Genomic DNA, 15,416 nt, shown 5'->3' on the forward strand with positions numbered 1-15,416 from the left:
AATGAAACGGAGCATTTTTAATTATGATCATTTTGATCTCAGCAAACATGTTCCTCGTGGAATTAGTTGGAGCAATTAAAATGTAATTTATGTTCCTTTCAGCATACAGCGAGTGTTGATTTAAAGCTCAGCTAGCATGCACTGTTTGTTCCAGTACAGCTTTATGGGGCCTAATTAGCAGTGGTTAGCCAGGACTGCTAGCTGTCCAAACAAACTAAATACTGTTGGCCAATAAGACATACTGAGATGTGTGGAGGCTGGTCTCTAAACGTGTGTCTGTAAACCAATCAGCCTCACTGTGGTTACATTGATTAGTGTCTGGCTGAGTGCGTGTGAGTTTGTGTGTTTATGTGGGTGTGCCGCTCCACATTTAAAGGGAGCTGAGTTTGTGACTGAGTACATGAGAGGAGAAGAGGGGGAAGAAAATTCTTCTAGAGAGAAACCCAAAGCTGTATAATTATCCACACACACACTGGATCAAGTTTCTCTTTAAAAAGCAACCAATTATTGTAATGTGTGTGGTTGAAAACAAATTCCTGAAAAGAGATGGATTTTCCTTATAAACACGAATACTTTTCCAGCAGCAATCAGGAGCAGTGCAATGTATTATTGGAAATCTTTGTCTGGTTGAGGTTGGCAATGTAAAATATCAGAATTATAGATGTGTCACAGGTTTAACAGACAAATATAAAATATGTACCTTTAAATAGTCCAAATTAGACGCTATCAAAGTTTTAATAGTGTTCTTACTAAATGCCTTGAAGACTTGTAAACCTGTAACTAACCGCATATTATCTTGTTGTTCATTCGTTTAATTTACGGACGCTGTACCCCTTTCACAATCACCCTGATGTTAATTAAACCTTAATGCAGCATAAATAACCACAAACTTCACAAATATGTACTTAAGGGTACAGGAGCAAGAAAAGGCGAGCGAGGGCAGGGGAAAGTGAAATAAAAGAAGAGTGAGATGTACAAAGAAAGAATGCATTGGCACACATGTTTTATATTTTTTCTATCATTTAGTTATATCTTATATAAAATTTGATAATATTATATAATTATGTTATTAAAATCTTTTTGCATTTTTAATTCATTTTTAATTTGTATTTCATATAGAATGTGTGTGTGTGTGTGTGTGTGTGTGTGTGTGTGTGTGTGTGTATGTATGTAACATATTATATTAGCAACAACATATTTAGGCAAAACAAGGCCATAGATAGATAGATAGATAGATAGATAGATAGATAGATAGATAGATAGATAGATAGATAGATAGATAGATAGATAGATAGATAGATAGATAGATAGATAGATAGATAGATAGACAGATTTTTTTATGTCATCAACAAGAGGCAGCATATGTTGATCGAGGGACATTATGAGCATTTGTCAGTTTAGTTATGCAACATCGCACCCTACTGTTGTTATGTGATACTGCATCTTAATTTGCCTATGTACAGTATTTAAAAGATCAAGAATTCAGTTTCATAGTTAGAAAGCAGCTATTTCAACAGCAGACACTTTAAGTATTTACTAGAAATGTGTTTATATATGAGTTATATGTGTTTTCAAAATGGTTTAAGTGACCAATTTTGAACCATAAATATAGTCATCTTCCCATGGACTGAAACAATACGGTGAAGCCCAAAGAGAGTGACTACCCTGAGAAGCAGCTAACCTCCAAATAATGGCTGTTTTTCATCTAAAACTCATCTTGCTTGATTGGTGAGGCTGAAAAGCTGAGCTTAACCTTTAAAAATATAGCCATGTGCTTTTAATAGATTCTCTGAGAGCCCCATGATGAAGAGAATTACAGAAATGAACAAGGCAAACAATCAGGGACCTCGCTACAAGGCCCTTGCCATGAGAAGCATTTCAATCACGCACCCAGCTGAATTTTCTCCCAGACCGGGGGTTAATAGCATGAAATGCCCTTCAGTCTCCTGAAAGCGAAAACTGGAGCTACAGCAATATATCTGTTTCATAAGTCACCAGCTGCCTCATATTACACCACTGAGTTGCTCATAATTCAACATGGGAACATATTCTGCGGAGTTCCACAGGAGGACCCCTGATATAATTGTTTATTTGTATGTTTTAAAAGAGGCCAAAGGCAACCGCATTGTGTTATCTCTGTCAATAGAGCCGCGTTTATTAGTGGATGTGTTATTGGCTGCAGTGAATAGAGAGTTGGAGACGAGGCATAACGTGTTTGTAAATACAAGATCAGAAAGTCCCATGGGGGATTTTTATTTTCTCACAAAGTATAAACTCTGAGATCGACTGGAGCTTGATGAATAAACTAGACATTGGAATAAATGTAGAGAAGCCGAGGATTTAACTTGTTCAGCCTTGTCTTAGTAATTATTTAGTTGATGACTGAAAGTTGTTCAAAACATTTTTATTTTCTGTTTTTGTATGTGTGTATGTGTGTGTGTATTACTGAAACACTGGCCAGTATTTATTTATACATTCATCCATTCATTTGAATAATGCTTTTTTCTTGCGCACATAGCTATATAATTTTTCAGGTTCATTAATTTATTGCTAATATTGAATATTATGAAAATGTATCATAATTTACTCACCCTCATGTTATGTAAAAACCCGAAAGGAGCAGTAAAGTTCTATATAATGGAAATGAATGGGGACTCACTGGAGTCAAGCTCCAAAATGATTTTAAAAAATAAATAAATCTGCATAAAAATGGCCTATACGACTATAGTCTAAGTTTTTGAAGCCAACCAATAGCTTTGTGTGCATTTTGATGTCAGTGAAGCCATACATTATTGGCTCTTGTGAGTCATGTGACCAGAACTCATAGACATCAATGGCCACATTTGATTTAAAAGCTACAGCTGATATTTTTAGCAAATAATGTTTTAAATCTCAGTCCGTTCCTCGGACAGTGTTTTTGTATGGCTTGAGAAGACTTGAGTCTACTGGACCACTTTTATTGTGCTTTTTTTGTCATTTTGGTATGCGATAGCTCTAGTCCCCATTCACTTTCATTATATGAAAAAGAGCAGCAGGATATTCTTTTAAAATTCTCCTTTTATATTCCACAGAAAATCATATGAATTCAATACGATATGAGCGTAAATGAGGGTGAGAATTTAAATTTTTGAGAAAATGGTGCTTTATAAATAAATAAAACATTAGTTTAAACTAAAGGTAGAGAAGCTGAGAATTAGAAAACTATATTGAAAATTCTTTTTTGTGCCTCTACATCGGTTCAGTCTTGTCTTATTATTTAGTTGGTTTTGCTTGAGTTTGATCACTTTTTGTTGTCCCCAGATGCAAATTATACTTATACTTCATGCAAGTCACATTAAAATTCTTAATGATTCAAAGCATCGTTAGTTTGAATCCACCGAACGCTGTAGTACTTTGGCTCTGGATTCTGTAGGACAGCGTACAACAACGGCCGATGCATCGGTCACTCGGAGACACTGCGGCACATAAACACGTGGAGACTGTGTGAGAATCATAAAAGTCTGCCGCCCTGTAAAATCTGACCCAATATGAGCAATATGCGTCACTGTAATTGTGTTTATTGGGAGAAGGCCCAGACACTGTGGTAATTACATATTGTTACAGTCTGCATCCCTATATATTTGATTTATGTATTTTGGCTCCAGCTGACAGATAAATAAGAAAAATTGTTATATTAAGCGGTAATAAATATGAATCATTTCGCAATCTGCCAGGAAATAATATTGTAATCTGTGAGGTGGAAGGCTTAAACAATGTATGTATTTGTGTGAGTGTACAGCATGGTCTGTACTTTGGAGAGACTGATATATCACAGCCAGCTGAGACACACATTTAAGTCCTGTACTGTGTGTGCTCTTTAATACTGGGCGTTATGTACAAACCGATGGGTCACTTCGTCTGTTTCGGTCAGGAAATATGTGAACAACAAACAATGGAAGTAAATTATTAGGATAATTATAGACACCAATTTCACTGTTTGTGACTGATGTATAGGGGATAGTGGGCTACAATGTGCTACTATTAACTAAAAGGAATTGATGGCACAAAAATGAATAGAAGATATTCTGTCTAGGCAATGAAAGTCAATGGGGTCCAATGTTGTTATGTAATAATGAAAAACATTCTGCAAAATGGCTTCTTTTGTATTACATTGAAAGTCATTCAGGTTTGGAGCAACATGGATGAGTAAACTCAATTTTCATATTTGGGTAAACTGTCCCTTTAAGTTGTTCTCCTATCCTTCTATGTCACCTATGCACAGAAGTGAGAAAGCTGTAGCATTAGTTAGCTATAACATGAAAACTTAAAATATAACTCAAACATGATTTACACAATCCCATTCCCTGCACATTATTACCATTTGCATAAATCAGCCTGGATGTTTAATCTTCAATAAACATTTGCATTGATTCATTTAGTAGACGCTTTTATCCAAAGCGACTTGAATACAACAAGCGATTCATCATAAAGAGGCAATAAACACGAGAAGTGCTAGATATACAAAGTTTTAGACATCGTTTAGAATACGGAGGTATTAAGGAATAGTGAAAGCATAGAGGAAGATATATTTATTTTTATATGTATTCTCAGATTTTTTTGTATGTGTGTGTGTGTGTGTGTGCATGTGTGTGTGTGTGTGTTTGGTAAAATGCACACAAAGCTTTTAGGTAAAAAAATATATATATATATTTTTATATATATACTGTTACAAATACCATTGCAATATATGTATGTATATATATATATATATATATATACATATATTGCAATGGTATTTGTAACAGTATTTCACTGTATTTAAAGAGGAAATATCAATATTACTGTAGTTTCTTACCATATGTTTATAGTAGCATATGAATATGTGAAGCTAATATGAATATGTGAATAATTCTTCAACCAAAATGAGAGAGCTATGACATTAGTTTGCTATAATATGCACATTTAAAAGCCGACTCAAATATGACTAATGTATATTGAACTGCTGGGGATTGTGAGAATGTTTCAAATAAACTTTATTTATGTATGTGTGTGTGTGTGTGTGTATATATATATATATATATATATATATATATATATATATATACATATATATATATAAAATCAAAATTAAGTAAACAAATGAATACGACATTGCCACGATTTACTAAAATTAGGGAATGAATTAACAAGTTGTGGGATGTTTAATATTCCCAATTTTTATGTATTTTGCGATTGTATAATTGTATGTAACATTACGTTCTACAATTAACGTAGAAAGATGTTACTTTTAGTTGCTTACTCATCTTACCTGAAGAATGTGGCCCACTTTACCCCAAAGCTACTCATTTAATAATTCACTGGCAGAAATTTTTAGCATATAAGTCTATGTGGATCTTATTCATTCATTTTCAGAGTGCTGTACTGTTAAAGCCTGGCAAAGTTTTGCCACCCTACTTCCAACCAATACTGTACCTCTTGGCCTCACACCCATATGCTCAGAGACAAGCAGTCAGTCCTGCCTGTCAGAGACTGTAGCGTGGCAGTGTCAAGCTGTCTCCTCCTGAGTTTCTCTGTCCTCCTTTTGTTTAGCACTCTGTTCTCTATATAGCTGTTGAGCATCAGCAAGACTCCAGCCTGACCTTTGCCGGTAATCCTTATAAAACATAAATGCATGATATCTCCGCTTCTCTCTCACACTCACTCTGTCTCTACATAAGACCACCCCACGGCCCTCATTACAAGCATCCCACTGCCAGCCGATGTCACTGTCTAATTACAATCACCCTTGATCTGCTAGATCATGACGTGAGACCTGCAGCTCACCGGCGCGCAGTGCCAAGGGTCTTTTCCCCGCAGGCAGTGTGCTGAGACGGGCCGACAGGACTGATGAGGACGCCGCTTGCGGCTCTCCCTCCACGCTGCACCGCGAGCCGACAGGCGGAGGATCATTAGCGAACCAGCTGTTAACAAGCAGCGACAGGACAGCCAATATCACTTCCTGTGTGAGTGACACGCCGTGGGTGGCGACGCGAGGCCAGGTGGGCACAAGTTCATCTGATTTAAAACTCCAAATCACCTGCTTTGCCAAGTTTTGAAAAATAATCAATTAATAATTAAGCAGCAAATGAATATATTTACTTAGATATGAGGGTTTTGTCATTTTTTGTGAGCATTAAAGCTTTTAGAGTACCTTATTAAGAATTGATAACCAAAATTATCAAAAATGTATTAATTTAATATTATGACCATGTAAGCCTGGTGAAAGTTGTTGAATGACTAAAATGTCACTGAGATGTTTTAAATTGTGTTTTTTCTTCTTCTTTATTAGCTTTTGTCTATGCACCTATAATTTTTCAGGTTCGTTGATTTATTGTTATATCATGATCATGTAAGCCTGATTAAAGTCATGCTGAAGCAACTCACTAAATGTCATTTTTTTAATGTTTTTTTTGTCCTATGCACCTTTCTATAATCTTTCCGATTCACTGATTTATTGTTCATATTTATAAAAAAAATTCCATCATTTACTCAACCTCATATTATTCCAAATACAATTTCTTTATAAAGAATATTCTGGGTGCCAGTTTTATTTTAGTATATTTGAGATACTATTATAGTTTTTTCTTTTTTCTTTTTTGTTTTTTTATAAAAATTTGGATCCATTTTATTTTTGTATTTTCTGTTTTCATGTATGTCTATGTAGTTTTTTTTTATTATTGTTTTTTTAATCATTTTTAATTTTTAGCTTTAGTGATTTTATGATTTTAGTTTTTCAAAAATGAGAAATGCTGCCTTGGCAACTAGTCTCTAATTGTTTGTATATGTATATGTATATGTATTTGTATATGTATATGTATATGAATATGTATGTATGTATGTATGTCAGTGATGCAAAAATCATTGGCTCCCATGAGTCATGTGATCAGAAGCCTTCGACATCATTGGTGCCACATCTGATTTAAGAGCTACATCTGAGATTTTTAGCAAATAATGTATTAAATCTCAATCTGTTCCTCATACAATATTTTGTATGGCTTGACAAGACTATATATTGCATGAGTCTCTTGGTCCAGTTTTAGCATGCTTTTTTGTGTGTGTCATTTTGGTGCTCACCAACTCCAGTTCCCTTTTCACTGTCATCATATGGAAAAAAACAGCAGGAAATTTTTCAAAAATTCTCCTTTTATGCTCCATGGAAAATCATATGGATTTGGTACGACATGATGGAGTCAATGATGAGAGAATATTAATTTTTGGTTGAACTATCCATTTAAACAAGTTAAATGCAGGTTGTATTTAGGTTTTCACATATTAAGCGACAGTGTATTTGTGCGTGAGTGTAAATGTGAATGTGTGTGTGTGAAAAGAAAGAGAGAGATTAGAAATGATGGTATGACACTCTCCCATCAGGACAAAATCCATCACTGTCAGAGGTAGCAGACTAAGAGTAGCAGAGCTCCCAGACCACAGATTCAATTTCACTCCCTTGAGCCGTTCAGCCCTGCCCACACGTACAGACACCTTCCATCTGAATAATAGCTCCGCATAGATTTGAATTTTCACTCTGCACTCCAGAGCAAGGCCACAGTCCAAGTCTAGCTTTAGGAGTTTTGTTCTTACACCCCCCCCCCCCCCTTCTCTCACACCAACATATGAAAATGTAAACAGCTCATTTGTTACAGAGAGTTTCTGCAAGTTCAGCTGCAGTTCCTATTTATTGTAAATGAATGAAAAAGAGGTCTTCACAATTAATTTTTGAGGACAACGTTTGAGGTTTTCAATCATTGTGGACCAACATTGTATAGTTTTTCTTTATGTTCTGTCATAATTGGACATTATAATTCACGCAGGCCCATGATTAGGTCTACAAATGCACCTTCACTCTTTGGTTTCCTTATCAAACGCCAGCTGCAGGGTCCACCAGACGCCACCTCTATGGAGTTTGATTGAGTGGACAGACATGCTTGACAGATTTGAAATTACAACTGGAGTGTGTGATCAAAGTTTTAAGGCCATGGTCCCGTCTGGCTTTAAACCACCTTATGTCTCTATTGCTCATGCACAGGGGTCACAATTTCATAACTGATCTCTCAAAAAAGCCACATGGATTCATTGGTTGTGAAAATTGAAAGAGAACTGTGAACCCCAGTGTGGTGTAAGCTGATTAATGATTAATGTGCAGCTCTGCCACTTAAAAGGCAGAAAAGGTCAGCGGCTCTGCCAAAGGGTTTGGGGGTCTCAAAATACTTACAGAGAAATGACACGGCAAATGACGAAGAAAGGAAACGTTGGTCTTTCCACAGGTTTTCACCACTTGCAATTCATTTCTTCCTGTCATGATGTATGAATAAATCCATTTTAATCAGGAAAAGAAATTACATTGCTAAATATTGCCATATATTGAAGAGAAAGCAAAAACTGTGCACTTTTAAAAATATTATACAGCTATAGGCACCTAAATAAATATAATGTAATTAAACATAACTGACATTTAAAAAGGAACGGATATAATACTCCAAAATGGATGATGTGATTGTGCACTGGCTTCAATCACTCATTAGGTGGAGCTGCATTTAAAATAAAAGAGATTTGTGAGTGAACAGCGCCATCCAGTGGGATATCACTGTCACTGTGTTAGTACAGAGCATATATGGTTATTGATGAATATAATATAATATAATATAATATAATATAATATAATATAATATAATATAATATAATATAATATAATATAATATAATATATAATATAATATAATATAATATAATATAATATAAGAATAATTTGTAATACAATAAATCATAATCAATAACTTACCAAATAAATACATTATAATTAATAAATATATGAAGAGTTCATTTGCAAAAACAGATAACTCCGTTTCCAATTAATCTCAATCAAACTGCAGTTGGGTTATTTTGACTAGGTTAAAAATAACTTTAAAAACAGCTAACTAACAATAAAACACAATAAAAACATGATAACATAATTAAAAAACATGATAACATAATTAAAAAACATGATTTTTGAAAATTAAAAAAAAAAATATATATATATATATATATATATATATATATATCTGTTATCTGTTTTTGTAAATAAACTCTTCATGTAAAAATTTAAATAACGAAACTAATATAACAAATGCTTATATATATATATTGCTAAATTGCAAAATTAACATTAATAAATAAATTATAATTAATTAATAAATAGATGCACAAATATAAACAACTAAAATATATGCGTAAATATAAACAATTAAAATAATATAATAAATGCTTACACATACTGTATATAAATTAATAAATAACAATTATGATTATATATATATATATATATATATATATATATATATATATATAAACACAAAAAAAACATTTTTATATAATTGTTAAATTAACACATTAATAAATAATAATATAATAACATATAAATTAATAAATAATAATTTTAGAGATAGATAGATAGATAGATAGAGATAGATAGATAGATAGATAGATAGATAGATAGATAGATAGATAGATAGATAGATAGATAGATAGATAGATAGATAGATAGATAGATAGATAGATAGATAGTAAAGAAACATCACATTTTCCCCAAAGACTGCTTGAATTTATTCAAATATTTACGTACCCACAGATGAAAATATCATCAAATATATTTATGCAAAATTGAGGACGTAGAGCTAATGATTGGAAGACAAAATATGGGCAGAGGTTTGATAAGGCAAGCTCTATTGAACACATTTTCAAAAGGGTTATTAGGCAGTGTCAGCCAGACTTCAAATCACGCTAGATTTCATAACACAAGAAGAATTATCATCATAAAACACTCAAGGAATTAGCATCACCACACGCTGCGAATGTTCGGATCACAAATGATTAGTCCTTTGCGGGATGTGAACAGTTACACACAGGTATTCCGTCAGGAGCAGTGCCATGCAAGACCATCATAGACAGTTTAATCTGAACTCAGTGAGTGTTCAACAAAAGTGCAGCACTTATATTATGTGAATATCAACGTGATATCAAAGACAGCACAATTTAATATCAAAATTTGATATTACTATTACATCACTACACCTATAAAATGACTGAACATTGAGTGCGTATTAGCTGCGCTACTCTGGCAGTTAATCAAGAGTTCAGTGGGTGTCGTTCCAAATAAGATCCATGTGATCTCCCAAGAGCATCTTCGCCATTCTAATGTCATTACTTCTGACCCAAATTCCCACCAGTCGCTCTAAGTAGCAAACAACTAAAGTGAATTTCTAAGTAAAAATCATACCTACATCAGCTAAAGTAGCGCTCGCTGTCGAAAAACAGCAGCACCGTGATTCTTAAGGCCCAGCCTTTCACAGTAGCTTCCTCAAAGCCAAGTCTCCTCCATCCGGATCCTAAAGGGAGATGGATGCTCCGCTACTTTCAGTGTCAACCCCTCCATGCTCAGTTTTAAAATCAGCCACTAGAGGGGGTATTTCCTGATTCTGTCACTGAAGTCTGTTATGTACCTTCCCCTTTGCCTTCTTCCTGCTTGGGTTCGGAGTCTGCCAAACTCTGGCTTTTCTCTTCATCATTTCCTGCCTCTGAGAGCAAAACATAGAGAGTTTTGTTAGTGAAAACAAAAACAGAAACAAGAGACAGATGGTTTTAATGAAAACTAGTGGATACTCGACGGCCTACGGCACGGCAGGCTGTTTAGCAGTCGCTGCTATGCTTTTTCACAGGGATGCCCTCAGCTAACAGGCCTATATTTGACAAAGTACATCCGTGTTTGTCTTGAGCTAAAAGCTGGTGCAGGAAGCCACTAACAGCCCCTCTAAACTCTCTAGTTTGCCTAAAGCAGGCTTGTCTGGTGCATTATTCATGGCCAGCCTGCCTCTCAGTGCCATATTACATTACTGCAGTGTTTTGATGACACTCCATGTTCTTTCTGAAGAAGTAACACTCACTCTACTCACCTGCTTTGCTGATATTGAGCTCAGACAGAGTTTGGGAGAGTCCGCTAGCGTCCAGGCCGCCAGAGGTTCCCAGGATGTCGTGTACAGCATTGCGTCTGCCGGTCCTTCCAGAGGCGATGAAGTCTTCATATGTCACCTCGACATCAGTCATATCTAACGCGTTTCAACATAGCAGTGCCTGTGACAGAGAGATGTTCTTATTTAGACCTGTTGTGATGTGCAGTTGCCTTGCAAGTCATTAAACATAAAAAAAACTCATGTGAATTTAAGAATATAGTCACAATTAATACCTACTAATATCCAAGCACAAAGAACATGAACAGCACTGCTGCATTAAAATGTCCTTTTAATTATAGTGCAATTATTAAAATATTTATTGTCTTACTGCTATACATTGGGCCACTGGTTCTCAAAAGAAAAAAAGAAAAAAATATTATAAATAATATATATTTCAAGATAGCAGTTCCATTTTTAACTTGCCCTGATGCAATGATCCATTTTTATTTTTAGCTATCTATTTTTTTATTTTATATAGACAATTATTAATATTATAATATTAATATATAATAATTATATTTTACATGTTTTCATTTTTAAATATTTAACATATATATATATATATATACATATATACACACCCATACAGGTGCTGTATGTAGAATTTACAGCCCAGGTATTGCAGCCCAAATTCAAAATATTGGAGTTTTTTTCACCTGGCCCCTTCTGCCAGATTGATGGCACCAACCGGAACGAGCGCACATGACCATGAATGACTGAAATATGCTGTGTTCACCGCCAACTGCCAACCCGGGGTGCAGAAATACGATTGGGTAAACTGGCAGTGGGCGGGTTTCACAAACCAAAACAGAGACCGACATTCCGGCCCGGAACACACATTTTCAAAGGAGAATAACTGACTGTAGAATTGTTTTTCAGATAAACAAGTATGTTAACTTAGCATGTTTCTTAAATATCTGCAAACATATTATGGTATTTTTATGCTTTAGTAGAGTCAAAAACTTACATACAGCACCTTTAACAATAAGAAATTTTCCCTATTCCCCAAATCAGCAAAACAAAATGTTTTTGTAAGATCATGTGACTTTGAAGACTGGAGTAATGGCTGATGAAAATTCAGCTTTACCACCACAGGAATAAATTATATTTTAAAATATATTCAAACAGAAAACAACAATTTTAAATTGTAATAATACTCCACAATATTACTGTTTTTACTGTATTTTTGATCAAACAAATGCAGCCTTGGTAAGTATAAATGACTTCTTTCAAAAACATTAAAAAAAAAATCTTACTGATACCCAGCTTTTGAACAGTAGTGTAACTCCTTAGATTCATACATTCATACTAATCAACATTTGAACAATAACTGTTCTAACCATAGGAATCCCAAGCAGGTAACAATGTAAAGATTATAAGCAGCCATGATCTGGCCTAGATAAGAAGATAAGCTTGGATAAGGGACTGTTTATTCTGTGTCACATTTGTGATGTCATGCATTTCTAAATTGTCCTTCTGAATTCATTTCTTACCAGAGATTGTATGTTGCATGAAAAATATGTCCCATAAAACATAATATAATAATCCGATCCCTGAATAGATCATCAAAACAGATGTGGCTCAAATCTGGAAGATTATTTAGAATTTTGTTAAACTAAATATCACTCATGAGATGTGAGGACGGTCTTCCCTGAGCTCAGAGTTATATTTAGCCCATGTTATCATCTCAGCACAGTCATTCTCAGCTGTTGCCTTCAAAATGGTGCCACTGTGTGGTGAAACACCCATAAGGAGGTCATCATTAAAGGGCTGTTCACAGCATTATACTCACAGACTCCATTTCTCCAACAAAAATATTCAATTGTTTTCATTTTGGTTAATTTCTTTTTTTCTTTTTTTTTCTTTTTTAATGTATTATATTTAATTTGACTTTCTTTTTCTAGAAAACACGATGAATATCCAATTCAAGTCAAATTTTGTAGAAATACAGAAAATTCTGAAACTTTTATTCACCACTGTACTTAATATACCATAATGTTGGATTCTATTGATATGCCTCTGGCTGTAAGCACTAAATGAATTGTCTTTTTCCATTTATACATGGGAAAGAGACATAAATTAAAGCTCACTTGGCAAAGTAATCCAAGTCCAAGTCCAAAAAAATCAATATGGACTTGAGTGAGCAGTTCCTCAAGGCAACAGTGACAACCATGCAGAAGGATTGTCACACACGCTTACCCTGTCTATGTCTAGGTAGACCTCTGTGGAATCCACCAACGCACCCTCAGAGACAGCTTGTGCAACAGTTTGGACAAAACAGCCCTAACAAACTGAGAATTCAACAACAGAGGATCAGCAGGTTCACATTTTACCTAACAAAGAACAAAACAGGACTGCTGTAGAAAGAGTACAGAGATGGGTGTGCCTCTTTTTTGCATAATGTGTACACCACTGATGTCTGAGTCCTGGGATGGAACAGCTTGCAACTTAGAAAATAAAAGTTTATAAGAATTAAATTGAGAAGCAGGTGCAAACTTCATCCATTTTCTCACTCAATATGGGTGCCATATAGTAAGTTGTACTCAATATAAAGTATATTATTCAGAATGAACATTGAATATGATGGTACCTAATATGTGACCCTGGACCACAAAACCAGTCATAAGTAGCACAGGTATATTTGTAGCAATATGCAATAATACATTCTATGGGTGAAAATGATCGATTTTTCTTTTATGCCAAAAATCATTAGGATATTAAGTAAAGATCATGTTCCATGAAGATATTTTGTAAATTTCCTGCTGTAAAATTTATCAAAACTTAACTTTTGATTAGTAATATGCATTGCTAAGAACTTAATTTGGACAACTTTAAAGGCAATTTTCTCAGTATTCAGATTTTTTGCACCCTCAGATTCCAGATTTTCAAATAGTTGCATCTCAGCCAAATATTGTCCCAACAAACCACACATCAATGGAAAGTTGATTTATTCAGGTTTCAGATGATGTATAAAGTTTCAGTTTCAAATAAATTGACCCTTATGACGGGTTTTGTGGTCCAGGTTAACATATTATAAATGTTTTCATAAATATGTAATGGTAAAAGATTCATTTATACTCCAGTTTACTCATTTTAATTTATATGAAGTATTGAGGCAGGACCTGAGAACAGGTGGTTTCAGTTACAACTTCATCATTGCAATACTAATAAACAGAAGTCAAATGAAATAGTGATTAATATTATAGTTATAATTTTATTATTATTATTATTTTGTAATTTTTATAACTAATGGTCCAAACTAAATAGTCATTCACATACTATTTTTTTTTTTTTTTTTGGCATATTATAATGGAGAATGTTCTGGAATTACAAGAGCTCCAATGTAAGTTACAATATGTGCATCATAACAACAGTGAGATAATCTGAGATTTGCTTCATTCATAATTAAACCCTTCATTGCCTCAAACTCAGAATATAAATCACCTTATTTGAAGCCAAACTGAAACAATAGATATTGTTGTGATATTCTAGCTCTTCCTCTTTGCCTTTGTTTGAATGAAAACACAATCCTGACAGATTTATGAACATTTAGAACGTAAAATGCATTCTTTTATCTGACGTAAAAATGAAAATACAAAGAAATAATACGTCCTTTGTGCTAAGACACTGGCTACTCGCTCACGTCCTTGACACGTCACGTGTAATCAGTAATAACATCATATCAAAACATAGTATCCAACATGACATATCCAGATATGACAGCTACAAGTGCAAATCCCAGCGGAGCAATTCTTTCATTTACAGCACAGCACACGGCGTTTATAGCTTAAGTTATATGAATGCAACGGGTTATATAAATCTGACAGGCTATACACAGATGCTAATGAAACAGGCGCATTTATCATAGAATACGGCTCAGAGGGCTTATCTGTAAGGCCGAGCGAATTCGCAAATCGTACCTGTTTTAGGCTGGACGTTTTCCTAATGGTCAAGGCTGTGCTGTTTTGTCGCTCTGGTTAATACTTCAGTAGGATGCGACGGTGCTCTCAGTAGTGGTAGTGCTGCTGCTGCTGCTGGTTCAGTTCATGAGTCTGCAAGACAAGAGAGGGATGACGTATGCGCGTTACTGAGTGCTGATGATATGCGAGGATTATCCAAAACCACTCTATCTGCTTATGCTCAGTAGAACTGAGGCGTTTGATTCATCCCAGTGACTCGAATCTTCTGAACCAGTTCACTGATTCGTTCAGTGACTCTTTGTTTTGGGTTTCGAATTCCGCCGGTAGGTGGCGACAGTGAGTTGTTTTTGTTACGATGACCCGTTCACTCATATGATTCTTTAAAAAGACAGTTCGGTCATAGTATTGTTTTCCTGCCCAATTTCCCTCAGAAAGTGACACTGATTTATATGATGCCTGATTCACTTATGTGATGAGAATGAGTTCACTCGTTT

The 15,416-nt window shown here is 34.7% G+C and overlaps 1 protein-coding gene across 3 annotated transcripts; it reads right to left on the reverse strand.

The window, feature by feature from the left end:
* Positions 1–9,566: 9,566 nt before the first annotated feature.
* pkia (cAMP-dependent protein kinase inhibitor alpha) lies at positions 9,567–15,209 on the reverse strand. Of its 3 annotated transcripts, XM_058765510.1 has the most exons (4): positions 14,923–15,209; positions 13,202–13,293; positions 10,946–11,123; positions 9,567–10,570 (listed from the first exon to the last, which is right to left on the reverse strand). In XM_058765510.1, the coding sequence occupies exons 3-4, from the start codon at positions 11,094–11,096 to the stop codon at positions 10,488–10,490; spliced, it is 234 nt and encodes a 77-aa protein (XP_058621493.1). In that variant the 5' UTR covers positions 11,097–11,123; positions 13,202–13,293; positions 14,923–15,209; the 3' UTR covers positions 9,567–10,487. The 3 variants fall into 3 exon arrangements, with proteins under 3 accessions (XP_058621493.1, XP_058621494.1, XP_058621495.1); XM_058765511.1 differs by lacking the exon at positions 13,202–13,293 and having other exon boundaries at positions 14,923–15,208; XM_058765512.1 differs by lacking the exons at positions 13,202–13,293; positions 14,923–15,209 and adding an exon at positions 12,496–13,079.
* Positions 15,210–15,416: the final 207 nt, after the last annotated feature.

This window comes from Onychostoma macrolepis, chromosome 24 (assembly GCF_012432095.1).
Source record: "Onychostoma macrolepis isolate SWU-2019 chromosome 24, ASM1243209v1, whole genome shotgun sequence".
In the NCBI taxonomy this organism is placed as follows: domain Eukaryota; kingdom Metazoa; phylum Chordata; class Actinopteri; order Cypriniformes; family Cyprinidae; genus Onychostoma; species Onychostoma macrolepis.

Bases quoted from the DNA above. Each gene is read 5' to 3' on its own strand.
- pkia (XM_058765510.1), bottom strand. From the start codon at position 11,096: ATGACTGATGTCGAGGTGACATATGAAGACTTCATCGCCTCTGGAAGG. The intron at 10,571-10,945 runs GTGAGTAGAGTG...TTTTGCTCTCAG, and splicing joins GCTCAATATCAGCAAAGCAG to AGGCAGGAAATGATGAAGAG.